The 21,879-nt window shown below is 37.2% G+C and overlaps 2 protein-coding genes across 2 annotated transcripts in view; both read right to left on the bottom strand.

Moving 5' to 3' along the window:
* The window catches only part of CRISP2 (cysteine rich secretory protein 2), a 33,266-nt gene extending 31,006 nt beyond the window's left edge, over positions 1–2,260 (bottom strand). The window contains exon 1 of the mRNA XM_033863679.2: positions 2,176–2,260. The gene's annotated coding sequence lies outside the window, so the exon portion shown is untranslated. The remainder of the gene's footprint in view (positions 1–2,175) is intronic.
* A 5,284-nt stretch (positions 2,261–7,544) lies between these two features.
* CRISP1 (cysteine rich secretory protein 1) lies at positions 7,545–20,495 on the bottom strand. Its single transcript, XM_004327525.3, has 7 exons — positions 20,430–20,495; positions 17,612–17,740; positions 13,723–13,813; positions 12,409–12,557; positions 11,078–11,169; positions 8,876–8,964; positions 7,545–7,743 (listed from the first exon to the last, which is right to left on the bottom strand). The coding sequence occupies exons 1-7, from the start codon at positions 20,493–20,495 to the stop codon at positions 7,616–7,618; spliced, it is 744 nt and encodes a 247-aa protein (XP_004327573.2). The 3' UTR covers positions 7,545–7,615.
* Between the last annotated feature and the right edge of the window lie 1,384 nt (positions 20,496–21,879).

Here is a 21,879-nt window from a genome sequence, read left to right as displayed (position 1 = left end):
AGAAAACGGAAGGGAAGAGAAATTGGAGGGATGGAGAGACATGTTTTTATGTCAGTCTGGTACATGTGATGTGGGTAAGCAAATTAACAAAGAAATCTAACACTATTAACAGAGAAATCTAAAAGTGTTTCATGGCATGAGGACACTTTAAATAAGTCTACCGGGTATGAGACTGGATTTCTATATTTCTTATACTTTATCTACTTTATAATTTCCAAATTTATTTATTTTTTTCCTTTTATTAGATAATTCTTATAAACATACATCTACCAGATTCCTCACTATGATTTTTGTTTATCCTTCTGAAGTATTCAGCGCCTAGTGACTTATTTCTACTTCCCTTAATGTATTTGTTATTTGTGCCTCTTTGCCGTATTGCTTTCTCTTCCTAAGTTTAAAACATCATCTTATCATAGGGATACATGTATTGTTATTATTTTTTTTTAAGTCTGTTCCTAACGAATGGACCAAAAGCAAAATGGAGCCATTAGAGTAATAATCTGTTTCAGTGCCCTAAACTGGCTTTATTCAAAGCTCACCTGAAAAGGGTAGATTGTTGTTTTTGTAAAGAAATTATACTCCAATAAAGATGTTTAAAAAAAAGTACTTATTTACAATCAATAATTGTTTAAACACTTTACAATTTATCAAAGTTAACAGAGAGAATATAAAGAATTTTGTCTTTGCTCTGGTAGTCTATTAAATGATGAATTATTTCAGTCATTCGTTATATTATTATTCATTTATGCAATTGCATCTGACTTTCACTTATGTTATCCTATCCTAAAACGTCCTTAGCCAATAACAAAGGTGTCTATCGTGTAGTAGAAATCTTTGCAGTGAGCATTATATTTGTAAGTGTATCTAAGAAATAGAGCGAAGGGATTGTGACTAAATTCGTAGTAGGGGGAGGGGAATAAATGGTTCTATTTGTAAAGAAGAGGGGCACAGAACACTGTACAACGATTCTCCCTGAAACATTTGAAAATTGATCTCAGTTTGAGCTGAAGTCCTTCCCAGCCTCACCTCAACAAAGTGCCCAAATGACTTTTTAAAAGGGTACAGCGCAAACCAGGGGAGAATAAGGGAAAGGGCAGGTTTGAAACTTACAGTGTTCCTATAATCAGGACTCTGCTCCTGTAACAAAAGTGTAAAGAGGCGCACAAATGTGCTAAAGTGCATTTCAAAAATGACATCGTAATTGCAGGCACTGCCCGGCCTACCCTGGCCTCAGCATTGCCAGGTTTTAAATGTATTTCAAACTGTCCTTCCAAGGTCTGCCTAATTTTTTTTTGTACAAGTAGCAGCAACTCGCAGTTAGTGAACAAAGCTTCAGGATTTTTTTTTTTTACTTACAGCTAAATTTAACTTTACCCATCCAATAAAAAAGAAATAAGGGAGACTTTATTCTCTCCCTGGATTTCTGGGTATGATACCACATCATAGAGAAGTGGTTATTAGAGACAGTGGCCTACCAAGGTGAAGATTGTAGTAAATCCTATTACGTGGTTTCACCATTGACACTAATGGAATATAACAATGATTTAGAATGATTTAATGGTTCCCAAGTTGTGCTCTAATAGTGCTCTTTATATTATGATGCATATCACAAAACCTAATGTGGCCGTTGTGATATATTGACAGTATTCATGCTGTTTCATTTTTTTTGAGGAATTTAAAAAACTGTCAAAGAGGAACATTAATAGCTACAACTGCTTTATTTTCAAGGGGTCTGTTATCTAAATGTATGTGCATACATTTCCATTTGGTGCCACTCTTAGGCTAATAAATGCATTTGCATTTTCATTCTGAGGTAATAAAGAGGTGCCTGTGTGTACAGTTGTGTGTGTATTTATGCATTGTATAGCTATACATATATATTTGAGCTTGAAATCCGACTTGGAGAAGACTGCCCTGTCATTTCATATGTTTGCAAAATGGTTGTATTAGATTAAAATGTACCTGAAGGAATAGTACAGGAGAAATCATAGTTTTATGGTGTAAGATAAAATTATTTACTTTGAACTGTGAAGCAGAAAGCTAGGGTTTTACTACTAGTTTACTAAAAAAAAAAAACCAAAAACAAAATCCCTTGGGTAGCTGTCATGTGAGCTCTTAGATTTCTGAGTTAAAGGAGAATAGAATTAGTCTAAACCAGCCTGCTCTAATTCTTACCCTGGCTTAGAGCCCAGATCTTTGTGCTGCAGGGCAGCGGCCAGGGACCGGCTGCTGTTCACCGCTCCGGCCACGTGTGTAAAATACCCCGCCGTCCACGTGCGGGCGACGTCACCGGGCTTTATGCCCTCAGCGCAGTCCTGAGCCAACTGAATTATTCGCGCAACTCCCCCATCTCCCTTCAGGGATGCGCCGTGAAAACCCTACACATTTTCTCATTACCGTCATTACCATCACTTGATGAGGAAAATAAATATCTGCTCACATACATGAACAGAACTGTACGAGCTGGATGGAGATAATATCAGGATTCAAAATGCCCAGGGCGTGGCTGAAAAAGGAGTCCCTCCTTTCCCAACACGATCTCCTGAATTAACAATTTAAAGAGCTGATTGGAAAAGTCCATAGATACTTGAGTTTGCCGCCCAGTACCAGTGTGGTGTCAACAAGGCACTCAGAGCACTCAGATAAAGTTGGCATTTTGAAGGTTTGCTCACAAACACGCGTGTTCTTGCTTCTCCTCCTGCCTTCCACAACAGTTCTGTGGTCAGGAAATTCAAGAAGAGTAACAGGACAAGTTTCAGAAAAATACCCAGAATTCCTGATCCCTGGCTGCTGGCTTCAAGTTCAGCAGGCATTGGTTGAAGACATGTGAAAAAATCACAAATATGTGGAAATTAAACACAAAACTCTTGAACAACCAGTGGGACAAGAAGAAATCACAAGGGAAATCAGAATATGTCTTCAAATTATAGAAAACGAAACACAATATCCAAAAATTTATGGTTTGCAGAGAAAGAAAAACAGATGAAAATTTATAATTGTAAATGTTTATGTTAAAAAAAGAAACACCTCAAGTCAACTAGCTACCTTTACACTTGATGGAACTAGGAAAAGAATAAACTAAATCCAAAGGTAGTAGAAAAAAGGAAACAATAAAGATTAGAGCAGAGATAAATAAATTTGAGAATAGAAAAACAGTAGAGAAAATCAACAAGCTGGTTCTTCAAAAACATCAACAAAATTGACAAACATTTAGCTAGATTTGACTAAGAAAAAAGATGACAAATAAGTAAAATCACAGAAAGAAAAAGGATTATGAGAGTGCTATGAACAATAGTATGCCAGAAATTGAATTGCCTAAAAGAAATGGGCAAATTCATAGAAACACACAACCTGTCAAGATTAAGTCATGAAGAAATAAAAAAGCTCTGTAGGCCTATACATAATAAAGAGAATGAATTTTTAAGCAAAATCTCCCAACAAAGAATAGCCCAGCACCAGACATTTCTCTGGTGAATTCTACTAAATATTTACAGAAGAATTAACATGAATCCTTCTCAAACTCATTCAAGAAATTGAAGAGGAGGGATAACTTTCTAGTTTATTTTGAAAAGCCAGTGTTATGCTAACATCAGAGCCATAAACAGACATTAGAAGAAAAGGGAACTACAATAAAATTTAGGATTATTACTGAAAACATCCTCAAAAATACTAGCAAGCTGAATTCAGGAGTATATTAAAAAGATTGTATGCCATGACCAAGTGGGATTTATTCCTGGAATCAAGGATGGATTAAACCTACAAATATAAATCAACTTAACAGACCACATTAAGAGAAGGAAGGGGGAAAAACATGATCTTCTCAACTGTTGTTTCAAAAGTGTTTGAACAAATTCGACACCCTTTTGTGATATACTCAACAACTAGAATAGAAAGAAACTACCTCAACTTAATGAAGGCCATGTATTACCTTTATTACCATGAGATACTCCATGTAATACAATTGTGATATACTAAATTTTATACTATGAGCACAATTAATAAGTGACAGCTTTGATTAGAAGCAACTATAGTGTCAGGCATCTCAATGGGAAATTGTGAATTATAAAAATAGCTAACACAACATGCCGGGATCTGTTAGGAATTCTGTATATATTTTCCCCTTACTTTACCCTCACGGCAACTCTACAAGGGAGGGACTATTATTATCCCCATTTGCAAATGAGGAAACTGAGGCTCAGATATGTTATCAGGTCGTTGTCAGCAACAGCTATTCTACAAGTAATCAGCAGGTGTGGGAAGAATAACTTCCCTAATGCTATTATCCTTTCATTGTGTACATCCACTTAAAGGACTGTGACCTGTTGCCAACAAAGTGTGGAGGTTGTTTTTGTTTTTACTATGATCTTTTTATGCAAATCGTTTAGCTACTCTTTAGAATAATTTTAGGATATCAATCTAACAGTTAATTTTCCTTGGCTTCAAAACAAGTTTAACGATAATATGTATATGCTGCCATCTTGTGGTCATTTTCTAGAATTACCCTTCATGTGAATGAATTTTCTAAACCCTGAGATGAATGAAGTGACTAGAGAGAAAACCATGGTTCTACAGCTTTTAATAATTTCACACCAAAAGACATATTCCTATCAAACTATATGTACCTGAAGGGGTAGAACTGACAGAAAATACCCAATCAGGGCATAAGATCTTCTGGCAAAGGGAATACTAATGCCCTCACTAGTAAAGAAATCTAGCTGTTATGACCAGGTTACCAAATGCTTAGAACAATGACCCCTAATATAGGCAGTTGTCCATCTGCATATGTTGGATAATTTTATTACACATGCTTCCATTTACATCTGAAGAGAAATGAGTTTTTATTGCAGAACTTTTAATTTTTTTTATTTTTTTCCTTCTAGATCATTTATTGCAACTTTTTTTTTTTACATCTTTATTGGAGTATAATTGCTTTACAATGGTGTGTTAGTTTCTGCTTTATATAGCAAAGTGAATCACTTATACATATACATATGTTCCCATATCTCTTCCCTCTTGCATCTCCCTCCCTCCCACCCTCCCTATCCCACCCCTCCAGGCGGTCACAAAGCACCGAGCTGATCTCCCTGTGCTCTGCGGCTGCTTCCCACTAGCTATCTACCTTACGTTTGGTAGTGTATATATGTCCATGCCTCTCTCTCTCGCTTTGTCACAGCTTACCCTTCCCCCTCCCCATATCCTCAAGTCCATTCTCTAGTAGGTCTGTGTCTTTACTCCTGTCTTACCCCTAGGTTCTTCATGACATTTTTTTTTCTTAAATTCCATATATATGTGTTAGCATATGGTATTTGTCTTTCTCTTTCTGACTTACTTCACTCTGTATGACAGACTCTAGGTCTATCCACCTCATTACAAATAGCTCAATTTCGTTTCTTTTTATGGCTGAGTAATATTCCATTGTATATATGTGCCACATCTTCTTTATCCATTCATCCGAGGTTGGGCACTTAGGTTGCTTCCATGTCCTGGCTATTGTAAATAGAGCTGCAATGAACATTTTGGTACATGACTCTTTTTGAATTACGGTTTTCTCAGGGTATATGCCCAGTAGTGGGATTGCTGGGTCATATGGTAGTTCTATTTGTAGTTTTTTAAGGAACCTCCATACCGTTCTCCACAGTGGCTGTATCAATTTACATTCCCACCAGCAGTGCAAGAGTGTTCCCTTTTCTCCACACCCTCTCCAGCATTTATCGTTTCTAGATTTTTTGATGATGGCCGTTCTGACTGGTGTGAGGTGATATCTCATTGTAGTTTTGATTTGCATTTCTCTAATGATTAATGATGTTGAGCATTCTTTCATGTGTTTGTTGGCAGTCTGTATATTTCTTTGGAGAAATGTCTATTTAGGTCTTTTGCCCATTTTTGGATTGGGTTGTTTGTTTTTTTGTTATTGAGCTGCTTATAAATTTTGGAGATTAATCCTTTGTTGCTTCATTTGCAAATATTTTCTCCCATTCTGAGGGTTGTCTTTTGGTCTTGTTTATGGTTTCCTTTGCTGTGCAAAAGCTTTGAAGTGTCATTAGGTCCCATTTGTTTATTTTTGTTTTTATTTCCATTTCTCTGGGAGGTGGGTCAAAAAGGATCTTGTTGTGATTTATGTCATAGAGTGTTCTGCCTATATTGTAGAGCTTTTTAAATTGAGAATCAGGATATATTACCTTTTCTTATGGCATCAAATCGAAGTCATTCAGTTTGTCTTTCCTTCAAGTTTCCCTGTATCCTGGATCCATTTTTGTGCCCATTTGCTCTCCACTACAAACCCAACAATCTAATCAGGTTTTTGCCCTCAATGATGCTCTCTACTACCTCTGTTTTACAGGTTTTCTGGACATCCATTAGTATATGTACACACACACACACACACACACACACACACACACACACACATCTATGTTTTTTTAAAAAACTGAAAGCAGGTTTATTTAGAGAGATACACATTCCATAGACAGAGTGTGGGCTGTCTCCACACACATCCGTTTTTAATAGAACAATGTATTTGGGTTCCTGAGTCCAGTCTTGACACTCCCCCTGATGGTGACCCTGGAACATACCATGAGATTTCAAGTCTAGGAGTAAGAATACTGCTGTGTCCACAAACACTCCTGATAAGCTGTGGTCATTGGAGTGAGGTTGGGAAGTATTCAAAAAGTTGCCCTCGTGAAAGATTAATAAACAGCAACTTCAATGAAGTAGAGTCAGGAGACCAAAAGGGGAAGCTCTCATACCCTGTGAGGATAGCAGAGCCCAACAGGAAGACGAAGGACTCTGCTTTCTTGGCAAGGACTCATCCAATGAAGAGCCATGGGCTCTGTTTACTACAGCCCTCCTCACTAGGCTTCTTTAATGTTCCAATTCGGTTTGAAATGAGGGAGACAATATCCTCCATATATGGATTACCCCTTGCATGTAATCAATGATGAATACATCTTTTGTTCAATTAAGCACTCACGCGGTTTTCTTGCCCTGCTTTACAGATGTGTATAGACATGGCAATGAAACAATGAGACGTTTAAATCATTTCCAATTAACCAATGTTTACCTTTCAAGTAATGAGACTGGACTCTTTGTTTGCTTCGTGGATTGTTTTAATGGTTGATTTAAGGTAGAAGTAAAGTTAAGAAGTGAAGAATTATTCGTGCATGTAAATTGTACAGGAAAGACAAACATCAGGGCGGTTGGAGACCTGGGAAAGCAGGGGAAGGAGACAAACAGGGAAAGACCCTCCTTTAGCACAGGTTGCTGAATCAGTTATCCAGTCCACTGAATCATGTCAACCTGAGAACGAGACATCACATGATTTAAATATGAGGCACGTGTTGAACTGCCGCATATTTAAATCATATTTCATAGTTCAGTCATATTTCATCAATCATATTCACCCCAGGTTTAAGAAAGTTTACAACAGTGTTACTTCACGATGTATGAGAACAGGAGTGAGGGGCACTGTCGTAAACATACTGATGCCCATATTTGATTAGTGAAAATTAAGATCTCGGGTGTAACTAAAACCACATGAAATGCAGGGGAAACTGCTGAAGCAAAGTAAGGTCAAAGGTATGAGTCAACAGCACATTACAGCTGCAAATAACAAAGGCTATTTTATCTCAGTGGGATACAGGCAACTAGCTTTGCAGAGTCGTTGAACTGACAGGTGGCTGCAGGCAGGACCTCGTGTCTGTGTCTTACAATTACTGTATTCATCGTAGTAGATGCAAGGGTTTGCTGAAAGGAAGAAGCAGGGTTACCCAATATTGACTCAAAAGCTCATCTATCATTTTCTCATGCATTTATATGTGAGTAGAGGGCTTAAGAGATGTATATTCTGTGTTATATAGTCAATATTCTTAAGTAATACTTTTTTTCTTTTCTACTCTCATTTCACTTCTATTGCATTTTTCAATTCCATTGTAGACATTGCTTTTGTCTCTTGGATAAAAAAAACCTACCCCATTCCCTGTAGCAAAGCTAATTAGTAGATATATGATCTTTCTCCAAGTACTTTTATTTTCAGAAATGAATTACTGAAAGTGATAGGATTTAAAAGCAAACAGAATGACCTGGTCAGGTGAAGGAAAATAAGTTTTTTGGTCTTACAAATCTGAAGGTAAAGGATATTTTCTTTGGGGGGGGAGGTTTGTTATTTCTCCACAAACTTATTGAAAATTATGATATAAACATATCCCTGTGGAGTAAGGAATTATGCCTGCAGGAAGCTCTATAAAAAGAAACTTCTGCTATCTAAGGAAATGAACATGTAATTGGAACTCATTTGGTTAATATTACATTTTAGGTAAGATTTACTTAGGAAATAAAAGGAAGTGCGGTAAACGGACAGTGTGATCATCAGCTAATATCTTCCAGTGTGTCTGTCAGTGGAAACTTCAAAGAATAAGGATCACTCAGTAAGAAATTGCCGGCCATGATAAGTCGTCAGGCAGGTTAGGGAGGTTATGACCAGCAAGTAATCTGAGAACGCCAGTAACCTGAAAGCAAGATGTCTAACTTCAGGGCTGCAATAAGAGAGCCAAGAAACTTTTTGTAGAGCAGAGAAAAATTTATACTTATATTAACATGTTATCCGAGGTGCCCATATTAGGGTGGGAACTTTAAGCTTTAGGGTGGAACCTTGAGTTTAGACTTGGACATTCTAATTTCCAATCCGAAAGATTTAACCAGTGGTCTTCTGGGTCACTCTGGGGGTGGAGGAAGGGAAATCAGAGAAAGTTGATTTTTCCTTTGGGATGATTGAAGAAAAAGTAATAGAAAAGTACAATATTGTTACATGCTTGATTTTAAGGACACATCGCTCCCGGATCAACAGTCAAGAGTAAGCACACTGAGATGTAAAACTTACTACAAAGTTTATCTTCACAGTTATTTGGACAGTCTCCGCATGGAGTTCCCTCATTATGAGGTACATTCTTTTTGTCAGGATCATTGCCCCTTAAAAAAGAATAAAGAAAAAAGGGCCTAATAAAATTGATGTTTGAAAAATGCATATAAAATTTTACTCACTATTGAAAATCAATTAAAATAATTTAAAATAATGAAACAATTTTTGAAAACCACTTGTAACCACTTGTATGTAATCTCTATGACATGTAAGATTTCTAGCCTTAGAATGAGAATAATTTATCTTTTTGAATATACCGCAGGCAACTCTGAGGTGCTAAGAATATTTTGAGACAATTTGCATCTCTTTGGACAGTCAAGTTCTAACAAGCAGGGGGCTTTAGAAACATTTATGATAGGACTCTTATCCTTATTTATACCCATAAGGACTTGATAAACATTTATGTAAAAGGGCATGGTTCTTAATAATGTAAGAAAATTTTTAAGTGAGTCAAATTGGAGATGTTCTAACTTCATCTTGCCCTATATCATGAGAATTTTGATACATGTCAGTGTCATTTGTAGAAACACGTGCACTATTATAAAAGATGAAAGTACAACAACATGGATAAAGCCAAAGTGTTGGAGTTTGGGGAGAGAGAATAAATGAGAATTTCCTGTTTTGAGCCAATTTAAAATTTCAGAGAAGACGGTCTTCCCTTAGATATCTAAGAAAACAATGGGGATTATGGCTGATTTTCACTTAAATCTTTTTTTCTTTTGGAGTAGAGGAAGGTTTATTGCAGGGCCAAGCAAGGAGAACGAGTGGCTTGTGCGTGCTCAAAAAACCCCAAACTCCTTATTTGCACTTAATATTGAATAAAAAATAAAGTAAATATTCTATCTGATATATTTCTCCTTGAATGAATTGTTAAAATTTGAATTTATAAAAGAAACATTACTTAATTCAGCAAGGGGTTTTGTCAGACTCTTGGCCTCATCTTTGGCTGAGAAAATTCTCGTTATTTCAGCCCCATGTATTCTACTTTTCTGTGTTGTCAGAAGTTTACTGCAGACCATGAGCTCCCATAAGGATTTAGTACAATTGATGCATTGTATATGCAAGGAGACCTTACTGTCTTTAGTACTAATCACACAGATAAAATCACAACAAATATTAAGTACTGAAATCAAGACATGATAAAACCAGAAGAGAGCCCACATAGAGCTATTGTATGAATATGTTACATCTATTGAATCTACAGGGACAGTGGAGACCTCATTTAAAGTGTAAATATGGTAACTTACTATGAGAGAAATCAATTTCATTGATTCATGTTGCATATCTTTTATTGTGCTACACACATGGGAACTGAGAGTTCAATAACTACCATACTTGGAGCTCATCTTATGGAGGAAAGACTTGTGTATTGAACAAGTAAGCACAGGTAGGTGAAGGAGACATATGCAGACCAACAACTTTCCTTAGCAGAAGAACATTTAAACTGGCATTTGTAGTAAACTAATGGAGGTTTATATCCAGCTCAGAACAATCCCTGCTTTCTGATAATCACCACTCAAGCCACACAAGTGGGTCCCTGTGGGTTCTTGCAGTTACCTTTTCTGAAGTTGACCTTGCTTCATAACCAGAGGTGACAAGACAAAGGAGTACAGCTGTCCCTAACCAGAGCAATCAGAGGATCTCTTCTTGGAATTGTTGCTCACACCTTTGGTAACATGTAAATTTAATTTCTAAAGGAAATACATATGTCAATACTAAAATGCTAAATACAAAAACACTTGGCTTTTTCATTTGTTCATTCTTGATACTCCATTGCATTTTTGCCCTTGCATTCTAAAAATACTCTTGCATTGTTAAAATAAATATCCTTTTTTTTTTTTGCTTAAGCTAGATGAAATTTGTTTCTCTTAACTAATAGTGCTTGAAGAAGGAATAACACATAGCCAGATGACTGGTCATAGTGCCTAATTTGAACATTATATTGAGATAAGGATTTATTTAGAAAAATATAAATAAAAATATGTGTGTGGGGGTGTAGTGTTTTAGGTGTTGGCTAAAAGACATTGTATCCCTAAAGTTCTTAACTGATAAGAAATATTTATTTGAGTTTTATTTTAGAATGGTTGAGAAACTAAATTAGGGAAACTAGTAAGGGAAATATGTTTCTAAAAGCTATGTGAAGCTAAGCTGTAAAATACATACTCGTGACAATAGTGACAAATGTAGAGATACTGAATTCCTTTACGACATGATGATATGCCACAGCCAATAAGGTAAGAAGTGGCCCAAACAACCTGTAAAGATAAGGTTATTTTATTAACAATTTGGTAGTTTGCTAAATGATTACTCTCCGAATATTGTTATCCTTGATTGAAAATAAACACATGTTTTTAGGATGCTTTGAGCATGGCTTATTAGGAAGTCCTAGAAACAAGAGGATTCCCACGTGTCTAGATAACACACATACATATGCACACCCAGTTGCCATCGCTGACCCTGACTCATTCTCTTCTTATCAAATCTATATGGAATAACCTGATGAAGGCTGCTTGGTGATCATAAAAATCAAAGCATGGAAGGGACTTTACTTAATCATCAAAAAACTGGCATGGTGGAGAGTAACGAGTTGAGCTTCAAGAAAAAATTAAGTCAGGTTCAAAGTCTGTCTCTACCACTTCCTGGTGGGATGGTATTTACCAGTTTGCTTTATGTCTTGAAATTTCATTTTCCTATTCCTAAAATGGAATATAATAATATTATCTTTTACATCATAGGTATTTGGTGGGGATTAAATAATAAACCTTTTAAGTGTTTGGAAGAGGAAATATTAAATTACTATTCCAAAGTAATAGAGCTCATGCTCTTTTGATGGAAATAGTGGGGCTAGTCTACTTTTATCTAAAAGAAATGGAAAGTAGGAATTGACGTCACACATTTGTCATATTTTTAGCTCTCTGGGTAATTATTTTGGTTTTTATCCTCTGTCTGATAACGTAAATTATATAAATAAATCGTCTAATGCTATAATATTCTTGGGTTCCTGGCACATACTTCTTTTGTCCAAGGATATCAGTCTTAAAAGAAGAATGCTATTTGCTAATCTTTTACCTAGAAATGTCTGCATTGCTATACATGAGTGATTTAAGTCTATGAGTTTTAAATGTACTATCATTCACCTGTTTAATGACTTCTACTGCATTGAAAATACAATGTAAAATTGATGATAGCTAATAAGGCTCCAGTGACAGAGTCCCACTTCCCTTCTGTGTTCATCTCCTTCCACTCTTGCATTTATCAAGTTTCAGCCTCCTTTTCCAACCCCTTCCCTAGTTTTTTCTCTGTCCTTGCACACACCCAGATCCCAGATACTGGTTTCCAAATATTATTTCCCACTAAAAGTAAACAAAAATCTTTAAAGTGTGTAAGTTTGCAAAAAATGGATAGAATGATTTTCCATGGTTCTCATTCGCCTATTTTCCACGCATGCTTATAGTCACTTAACCAATGGGTATATTTGCCAGCACACAGTTTACCTGAGTGTAATGCTCAATCATCATGTCATCATCTGTCGAGGTCCATTCCCCATACTTGAAATATTTAGACTCACTGTACCAGATTCTGATTACGTTTGACCATGAGATAGGATAAGATGTCAGATGCATGTTTTCTCCACAAAGAGTATCTGAAAGGAGGAAAAAGGCTAGGTCATACTCTACAAAATTTGGAAATACTTTATAAGGATACTTTTTTGTACTTTTATTCTACAAATGTTTCACTGGGCATCCAAGCAATGTTTGATAAGAGGAAGCAAATTCAGCTCTATCTCTGCTAACAGTTTTCTTTCTCACTGATGAATAAACTTGTGGTGCTCAAGTTTGCTGAGAATTTGACAGTAGGAGATGATCTGCAAGCTTGGGAATCAGATCAACCAACATTTCAGTCTCTGCCATGTCCAAGCTGATGGAGAAGGGTGCAACCAATCAGAATAACCTATGCATTGTAACCAGGCCCATGGCTTGAAAGCAGCCACACAGAGGTATTCATCACGCATAGACCTTGAAATAAATATGTGCTCATTTAACCATCCATCCTCTTGTGACGTGGACCTTGGTCAAATATGATATTTGGGAGTAAACTGCCCTTGTCTGGAGCAGGGAAGACTCACATTGCTAATTCACAGCTCAACAACATTGGGTAAAGATGCCCAATAATCTGTAAGTATAGCAGGGGGACTCACATTGCTAATTCACTGCTTAACAGCATTGGGCAAAGATGCCCAGTGATCTGTAAATATGGAAGTTTCATTAATATTTAAGAATATTTATAATAAACAAGTATCCTATAAATGTTATTAATGTCTACTTGTATAGGAGGTACTGATGGCTTTTCTGGAAACCAGCAGGGATCCACCTAATATACATGGCATGAGATGGACTCATTTTTGAGCACCTAAAATTGTTCTCATGGGCAGCTTAGTAGAGTTGGATATAACTCACTTCTCAACTGTATTAGTGTTCCAAAGCTAAGGATAGCCCCATGGTAATATTGTGAGAAGCTGAAATAAATAGAGTGGAAACCTTCTAGCTATACAGCTTTCCAGCTAGTCATCATCATATTACTGAATTCTTCTGTGATAGTGAGAGCTTTGATTCTTTTGGTGAATCAGGAATTTGAAAATTTGAATTTCCAAATTCAAAAATTAATAATAATGAAACAGTGCAGTGGGCCACAATTCCTACCATTTATGGGGCAAATGTAAATACAGACTAGATGACTTAACTTACCCATACCAGGTTACTTAACAATTCCTGAGAACTTTTGAGCAGAAAGGTGTGTCATATACCTGCTTGTAATTCGCCTCTTAACTGCATTGCTCTCTACCAATTCACAGTCTTTTGACAACATTCTGGCATTTCTTGCAGCTTCTTCACTCCAATTCTACAGGTGAAATACAAGCACATGGCCTTATTAACATTTCCTTGATAAGATTCTAGTTTATTGTTTCTAAAAATCCAAGGCTAGCAATATCCTCAATTGTATTAGCTAACAACTTAAATCACAGCACCTCTCTTAAATATTTTGGTTGGAAGAGGAAGACAAATCTTTCAATCCATTGTTTTAGCCCTTGAATTTACAAAATCAAAATTTGGCAGTAACATTCAGTTGTAGCTTCTCTTTCAGAAATATTAAAGAATTTAAGTAAATGCTTCCAGTAAAACAGACCAGGGTTAGAAATCCATCCCATCATTTATTAGTAGTTTTACCTCTGACACATTATTTAATCTCTTTGAATCTCAGTTTTTTTTTCATCTGTAAAATATGCCCCACAATTCATACCCAATAGCTTGTTCAAAAGTTTTAATGTGATAATCTATGCAATACAACTGTGACATGATAAATGTTATGCTACATGCTCAATAAATATTTCTGTGATTAGAAACATGTATAGTATTACACATCTTCATCTAAATTATGAATAATAATAATAGCGAATCATAGCTAATACTTCATGCCAGGACCTCTTACCAATTCTATATGTATATTCTCTCATCTTTACTCATAGCAATTCTACAAGGGATGCACTGTTGTTATCCCATCTGCAAATCAGGAAACTGAGGTGCGGAGATGTTGCATAATTTTTCAGGATAATACAACCAATAATGGCAAAAAGAGAATTGGAATCCAGGTTCTTCTGGCTCTGGCCTGTGTGCTCCTAACTTGTGATGTGTGTCAATTGTGCTAAGCTGAAGCATTTTGTTGGGTTTTTCTCCAAAGTTGATGAAAGGCAGAAAATCTACTAAAAAGAGACAAAGTTTGTATCTACAAATATGAGGTCTTTTGTGTAGAAAAGGATAACACATTTTTGTGATTTGAATGGGTCACAAATCAAAGGACATGGGACTGTGTCCACACCAGTTATGGGACTATGTGACGGATGTTCTCCCAGCCATTCTTTCATTCTCACATTATGCACATCCCCTTAAAAGACTGTCCCGATACCTGCATGCAACACATTATTACCAACAAAAGTTGTGGCCTTTCTTATTTACTACAGGCTTTCACATAAATCATTCAGCTACGCTTGAGAATAATTTTTGGATGATGCCCTAACTTAGGTTTTCAATATTTTTTCTGACATCGAAGAAGTTTCTCTCTTATATGCATAGGCTGCCATCTGTGTGAGTTTTACAGAATTACCCCTCAGGTTGATGAATTGGTTAAACTGTGAGGTTAATTAAGTAACTCATTAGCCTAGGGTCAAAGTAAAAATGTGGTTTTTTAGGGTTTGACTGTTTCATGCAAGAAAAGATGTATTTCAGTGATGCATACATCTAATTGAAGAAGTAGAGATGACATAACACATCCCATTAGGGCGTAGCACCTCCTGGCAGCGGGAATACCATCATTGGACTCACGAGCATAAAATCTTGCCTATTATGACCAGGTTACCAAATAAGTAGGTCTGGAACTTATCTGGTTAATTTACTGCTGATTGCTAGTTGTGCATGCGTGATGCACTACCCATACCCAGATCACTTTCTGAACTGAAGCACTTATTTCCTCTTAAGCTGAGAGTCCTGCCCTACTGTCTTCTCTAAAAATTATCCTCATTGGCGAGAATACTCACTTCCCTGTGGCAGCCCACATCTAACAGCAAGTAGCTGTAGTAACTATAAGTGCCATGTAACCTCCCTCCAACTCAGGACAAGGTTGTACTGAGTTGTCCTAGTTGTACAGCTTCCCGTAGGATTAGCTGAGGCCCCTGTTATGCCTACATCACAACCAAACTTCTTTGTATGCCCTATGTTGCTTCTCTGTCTATATCCATGGTCGGTGTAAATCTGGAGATATTCCCCAGTAAGCATCATGCATGCTAGTCTCCATCTCAGAGTCTGTTATCTTATTGTGTAAACTACCTGCACCATTAATTGCAAACAGTCTGTAGTTCAGACCTCTTTGAGGAAGCTCTTTAGGATATTTCCTCTGATTAGTGTTGCTAAGATGCTAACTTTTTTTTGTGATACATCCGTGATTAAAATCAAAAGTAAGTATTCATGGTTATTGCAGCAAAGTTATGAATTCTGGCTTTAATCAATGGTTCTATTCACATAAAGTTCTAATCCCATGTGCAGAAACTTGTTTCATTTTTGGAAAATCTCTGCCTGGCAGTTGTGATTGGCTCTTCAGCTCTACTGTAATTCTATCAGTTCCTTTCTATCTGTGCCCTATGCATTATTTATGGAAAAACTCAACTCCCATATTCCCTTTAAAATGTTACTCAGTTTTACTGGTGCACTTACTTTATCATCTTGTTGATCCCTCATACCTTTGCACCTCAGCACTTGAATATATTCATTCTATATATTCAAACAATATGTTCTAACGTTTCCTCTGTATTCACCTTGAATCCACGAAGTCTCTGAAATCAGAGACTATATTTTCTGTTCACTCCGTAACTTCTTTACTACATCCCAGCTACACTTATTTGCTCATCTGGAAACCAAGGATTTTGAATCCTTTTTGTCCTAAGGAAGGTAAAGAGTTAAGAGCAGGTGCCTGGAGCTGTGGCCATTTGTATTTGAATCTGTACTGATCCAGTACTTAGGACTTTGGATGCGCTACCGAATTTCTCTGAGGTTCAGATTCACTATCTGTGAAATAGAGATGATAGTATCATCTACATCACAAGGTGACTGAGAGGATTAAATGAAATAATGCAATACGCTTCTAGAAGACTGCCTGCCAATCAGTAGTAAGCACAATATGCATTTAGCTACAGTACTCACAACGCAAGAGTGCCTGTGCTACTACTGGCTTTTATTGTTCTGGATTCTAAGATGACCAAGAGATAAATTTCAAAATCATTTTTTCTCATCACTAGCTTCCTTCCTCTTTGTCATTTGCATGAGGAAGCTGTCTCTTAGAATCACTTCCCATAGCCTGCATTATTTCTGACCCTTGTTACTCTAAGCCAGTCCAGGGCTAAAGAGCCAGGTTTATGATACCAAAAACCTGAGTGATACTTCCGGGATATAACATAGGTGAGGCTAATCACCTAATACACCTGAGTAGTCCCTAAATCTGTTTGTCTGACAGCACCTAGTCTGCTCATGCAGCAGGTTTATAGTGCAAAAACCGTTTCTCTTTTCTCTTATGGGATGCCAGGAAACTGGGAAATAGATTTGCTAATATTTGTTCATCTGGCAGCACCACCTGGCTTAGAACCTGGACATCTTGATTCTCAGAGGGTGTCTTAGCCTCTGGGCTGCTGCTCAATGAAGACAGCTGTGAAATGCCTCTGCAATTTATTAAACAAAGTCTGCTACACGGACGATACTGATCGGCAGCGTCAGCATCATCTAGGAGCTTGGAGTGGTCCCCACCCCAGACCTCCTTAATCGGACCTCAGAGAGTGGGTCCCAGGGACCTGTGCCTTACCAAGTTCTTCAGCTGATTCTTAAGCACGCTTAAGTTTGACAAGCACTGTCTTAGGGTCCATTAAGAGTGAAATTAGACTTTCTGCGTTGGAATTGCGGCTCTGTCATTTACTAACTCTATGAGTTTGGGAAAACTACTTACCTTCTCTGTGCCTCTGTTTCTTCTGCTGCTGCATGATCGGTTTGTTTGTGAAGACCAAACTTTTAGTATATGGAAAGCAAATACAACTTAATAAAATCTCAGTAAACACCGTTACTATTATTGGCATTGCTGTGGTTGCTGTTTAATTAATCTTACCATGTTTAGCATGTTGCTGGCTGGTGGAAATACTCCTCTCCTGAGGGTGTTATGTACAGTCACTATTTCTTCTTGGACAGTTGCCGGTTCCATGAGGAGTGTATCATATGGAACTTTAGGTGGTTTTGCCTGTTACCAGAAAATTATTAATTAGTCTTACTTCTTTTAAGTGGAATTTGCAATGCATAGTATATTACTTGTAGACTTTGTGACATGAATGTATAATTGATGTTGAATGAATAGTGATCTACAGCATTTTTTAATCTATAACATCTCAGTATATTAGTCTCCATTTCTCCAGTGCTGGTTTTGAGGACTTCTAAACGTCAGCCTGACATTGTACAAGTCTAGAGAACAGTGACTGTTCTGGTTGTGACTGGTTTTCTTCAGATTTAGGATTGGTATTTTGGACCATGTTGAAGCATTTTATTGGGCAGTGTGCACCACAGTGGAAGATGTTTTGATAATATTACACCTTTTACTGACCGACTTCCCTTCCTTGGCACATTCTTCACCCCCCCTAGAAGCCTTCTCTCTGCTTCCCAGATAAACACTTGCACTTGAATATTATTTAAAGGTATGTGTCTAGGAGAATCTAAAAGATTCATTATTGAGTACAAAACCTCTAATATCTTCAACCCAGGTTCTGCATCTCTGTCTTATTCATATGAAAAAACATTGGTATTTGTATCAGTATGTATACATACAAAATAGAGTTCAAAAAAAATTTGTAATATGGAATTGACAATAAGTTTTGTTTATTATTTGTTAAAAAAACCAAAATAGAATTCAAATGAACTACAGTCGAGAATTTGTGACCATTCTTTTCATTTGTTTACCTTTTATCCTGTAACTCACTAAGAACAATGCATGGCCTTAATATTTTAGGTTAGCATTAGTTTTTTTAAAGAACATCTTCTTTTGTGTGTGTGTGTGTGTGTGTGTGTGTGTGTGTGAGATATATCACATGCGTTTCATACTATTTTTTTTAAGTGACAATGCTTATGTAGTATAATTTGAGTGGTATCTATCTATTCCTCAACTACCACAAGACTATCAGTACAGTTTCTGAATGGATGGGATTCAGCCATACCTTGCTCAAATATAGAAGTAGTTATTGTCATTTATTTTATATCAACAGTTTAAGGATATCGGGAGAAAACTAAAAAATCAGTAGACTCCTCTAGAGACTGTCCCCTGTGGACATGATTTCCTCAAAAGCACACTCACGAGGTGTTATTTTCCTGTCATACAGCAGGTAGCCTGGGCTAGATTTGAGGGAAGGTTGGGAACCCATGATCCCCTTACAAGTTTCAGATTATAATTCTCCTTGCTCCTCTAAAAAAACCCTGCTCCGGGCTTCCCTGGTGGCAGTGGTTGAGAGTCCGCCTGCCGATGCAGGGGACGCGGGTTCGTGTCCCGGTCCGGGAGGATCCCACATGCTGCGGAGCGGCTGGGCCCGTGAGCCATGGCCGCTGAGCCTGCACGTCCGGAGCCTGTGCTCCGCCACGGGAGAGGCCACAACAGTGAGAGGCCCGCATACCGCAACAAAACAAAACAACCCTGCTCCAGTGAAACTCATGGCAATTAGCTCTACCTACATCATTCCTGAACATTTACTCTCCTGCAATGGTTTTCCTGTCAATTTCTCTCATTTATAGAAACGGGGTCTCCTAAAACCATTCATCTTGTCCACCCCAAATTCAGCATCCAGCATCCACCTGGATGACTCAACCATCTGATATCTCAGAACTTGAACTCTTCCTCTCTTAAACCTCTCCTCCAAGGCTTTTTAGTTCCCCACCGTGATGGTCACAGCCTATACCTGATGATGACTCCAAAATGCCGCACCTCCAGCTTACTGGAGGATTGTGTATTGGGCAAGAGCTCCACCTGGTTTCTCTTTGGGAAAAAAGTGTGAGTGAAAAGATCCAAAACAGCACCCCAGTAATCTAATATATGTGGATTTTCTTTCATTGATTGAAGTAAGCGCCTTCGACTTTTGACTTCTCCTATTTAGCATATGAAAATAAAAAAGGCACTCATGTTCTTTACCAAAACTATTAGCTTCAGCTCATCATAAAAATATTTTGGGTACATTAAAAAATGTAATATTTTCTTTATATCATTGAGATTATTTAGAGGTACATGTTAGTTGATGATCATAAAATATTAGGAATTTATATCTTATTAGATACCATTGAATGTTTGGTTTCTGCTGTGTGAATGTTGAAACTCTTGTTTTTAATAAGCAGTGAGTTTCAGGCCTCATATATTAACCCCACTGCTAACAGTTCCTCACACTTCTCTCCTTGTGCTGCACCTTTCATTTTATATTTGATTTGGATGTGTTATAGTCATAAGTCAGAGAGCGCAATTGGGATATTGATGAAATACTTACCTTTTCTGGGTAAAAACTAAAAAATAATACCTTTTTCCCATTTTGTCTTGGAAAATGCATGGATTGGTTGTAAAGAAAGTAATTCCCGCCCTACATTTTTAGCTTTTTTGAATTATCCAGAGAGGCTATGACATAGGCACAGGCCCATGGAGCCGAACTGCTTGAATTTACCTTCAGGCTCTGTCACTTCCCAGTTATCTGACCTTGGACATATGACTTAACCTTCTTATGTTTTGGTTTCTTTCTCTGTAATCTGGGATTATGAATAGTACTTGCCTAATAGGGCTATAGTGAGAACTAGATGAGTAATGGGCATAGCGTCCTCACAACAGTGCCTGTAACAAACTGAGTTCTAACATAGGGGTAGCTCTTATCCTCTTCTCAAAAGTAATCATAAAACATACAATCCTCACATACTCTTGTAATCAAAACGTGCAGGAAGACGGCAGCAGCAGCCAATAATAAGAAGTATTTCATTGTCATCCCTGGAAAGAAAAGTTACATAAATTTAGACTATTGCAAACTTGTGGGATAATGTTTTGTAATAAAGCCTTTTTTGGAAACACTTTTACATATACCTGCAGCTTCTGCAAAAAGAGACCTGCAGGATCAGAGCAAGGTTGAATATGTTAGTCATTAGGACCAAGAGAAGAAGAGAGAACTGTGACTGGAAGAATAATAGACTTAATGTCTTAATCCCTGTAACCTTTGAATGTGTTACATTGTGTGACAAAAGAGAATTAAGGTAGCAGGTAAAATTCAAATTGCTAGCCAGCTGACTTTAAAGTAGGGATATTGTCCTGGATTATACACATGAACTCAATGTCATCACAAGGGTACTTGGATGTGGAAGAGAGGGCCAGTGTCAGTGATGGATTATGAGGAAGACTTAACTAGCCACGACTAACTCTGGAGATAAAGGAAGGGACCATGAGCTAGAGAATATGGGCAACCTCTGGAAGTAGGCAAAGACAAGGAAAAGGATTGTCCCCTGGGGTCTTCCTGCTGAATCTTGATTTTAGCTCAGTGAGCCCCATTTGGACTTCTGACCTCCAGACTATAAAATAGTAAATTTGTGTTGTTTGAAGATTCTGAGTTTATAGGAATTTGTTACAGTAGCAACAGGAAACTAACATAAAACAACAAGGTTCGATTTGAATTCTCTATTGCCTATAGCGAGGAGGTGTGACGTTGGTACAAGTGATGTATGTACATGATTTAGAGACATTCTGTAAAGTCTGATCACTCTGCTAAAAATGACTGTCATTGTGAGTGGAGCAAATCAGAGCTAATATACCCTCTCTTCTACTTCTATTTGATATAAGTTGCTGATGCTAGGATATTAATAAGCATAGGTTATTAAATTTGTTTGGTACATTCTTTTTACGATCTGACAAATTTATTTCTGAATCAGTCCTGCTGAGTGGGAAGCAGAAGAGGCTAACAGTTTGGTTCGTATTTTAAAGAAGACTTTCAAAAAGCAGGTTAAGTGATTTGTGCAGAATAATACACGCAATGCAATTTGCCATTGCTCTCAAGCTCCTCCCACACACTGCCAAACATATCTGTATGAAAAGAATTCTGTAAATCAATTTTTTCAGAGAACATACACATACAATCTGTCCCTTATTGCACTTTTTTTTCATCTTTTTCTTTCACTTCCTCTCTTCCTTCCTCCAAAATGTTACAAACCCTCAAACCCTAAGATAGACAGTAATATAGTAACACAGATGATGAAATATGCAACCTATTCTCTTACTTAGTCCTCAAAAATCCAATAAAGCCAATAATTTTTTACCTGAGTTATTGAAGAAAAAATAGAATAAAAAAGCTTCTGAACTGGGCTTCCCTGGTGGCGCAGTGGTTG

The sequence above is a fragment of the Tursiops truncatus genome, chromosome 10 (genome assembly GCF_011762595.2).
Source record: "Tursiops truncatus isolate mTurTru1 chromosome 10, mTurTru1.mat.Y, whole genome shotgun sequence".
Classification (NCBI taxonomy): Eukaryota; Metazoa; Chordata; class Mammalia; order Artiodactyla; family Delphinidae; genus Tursiops; species Tursiops truncatus.
This window is presented reverse-complemented; position numbering and strand designations above follow the sequence as displayed.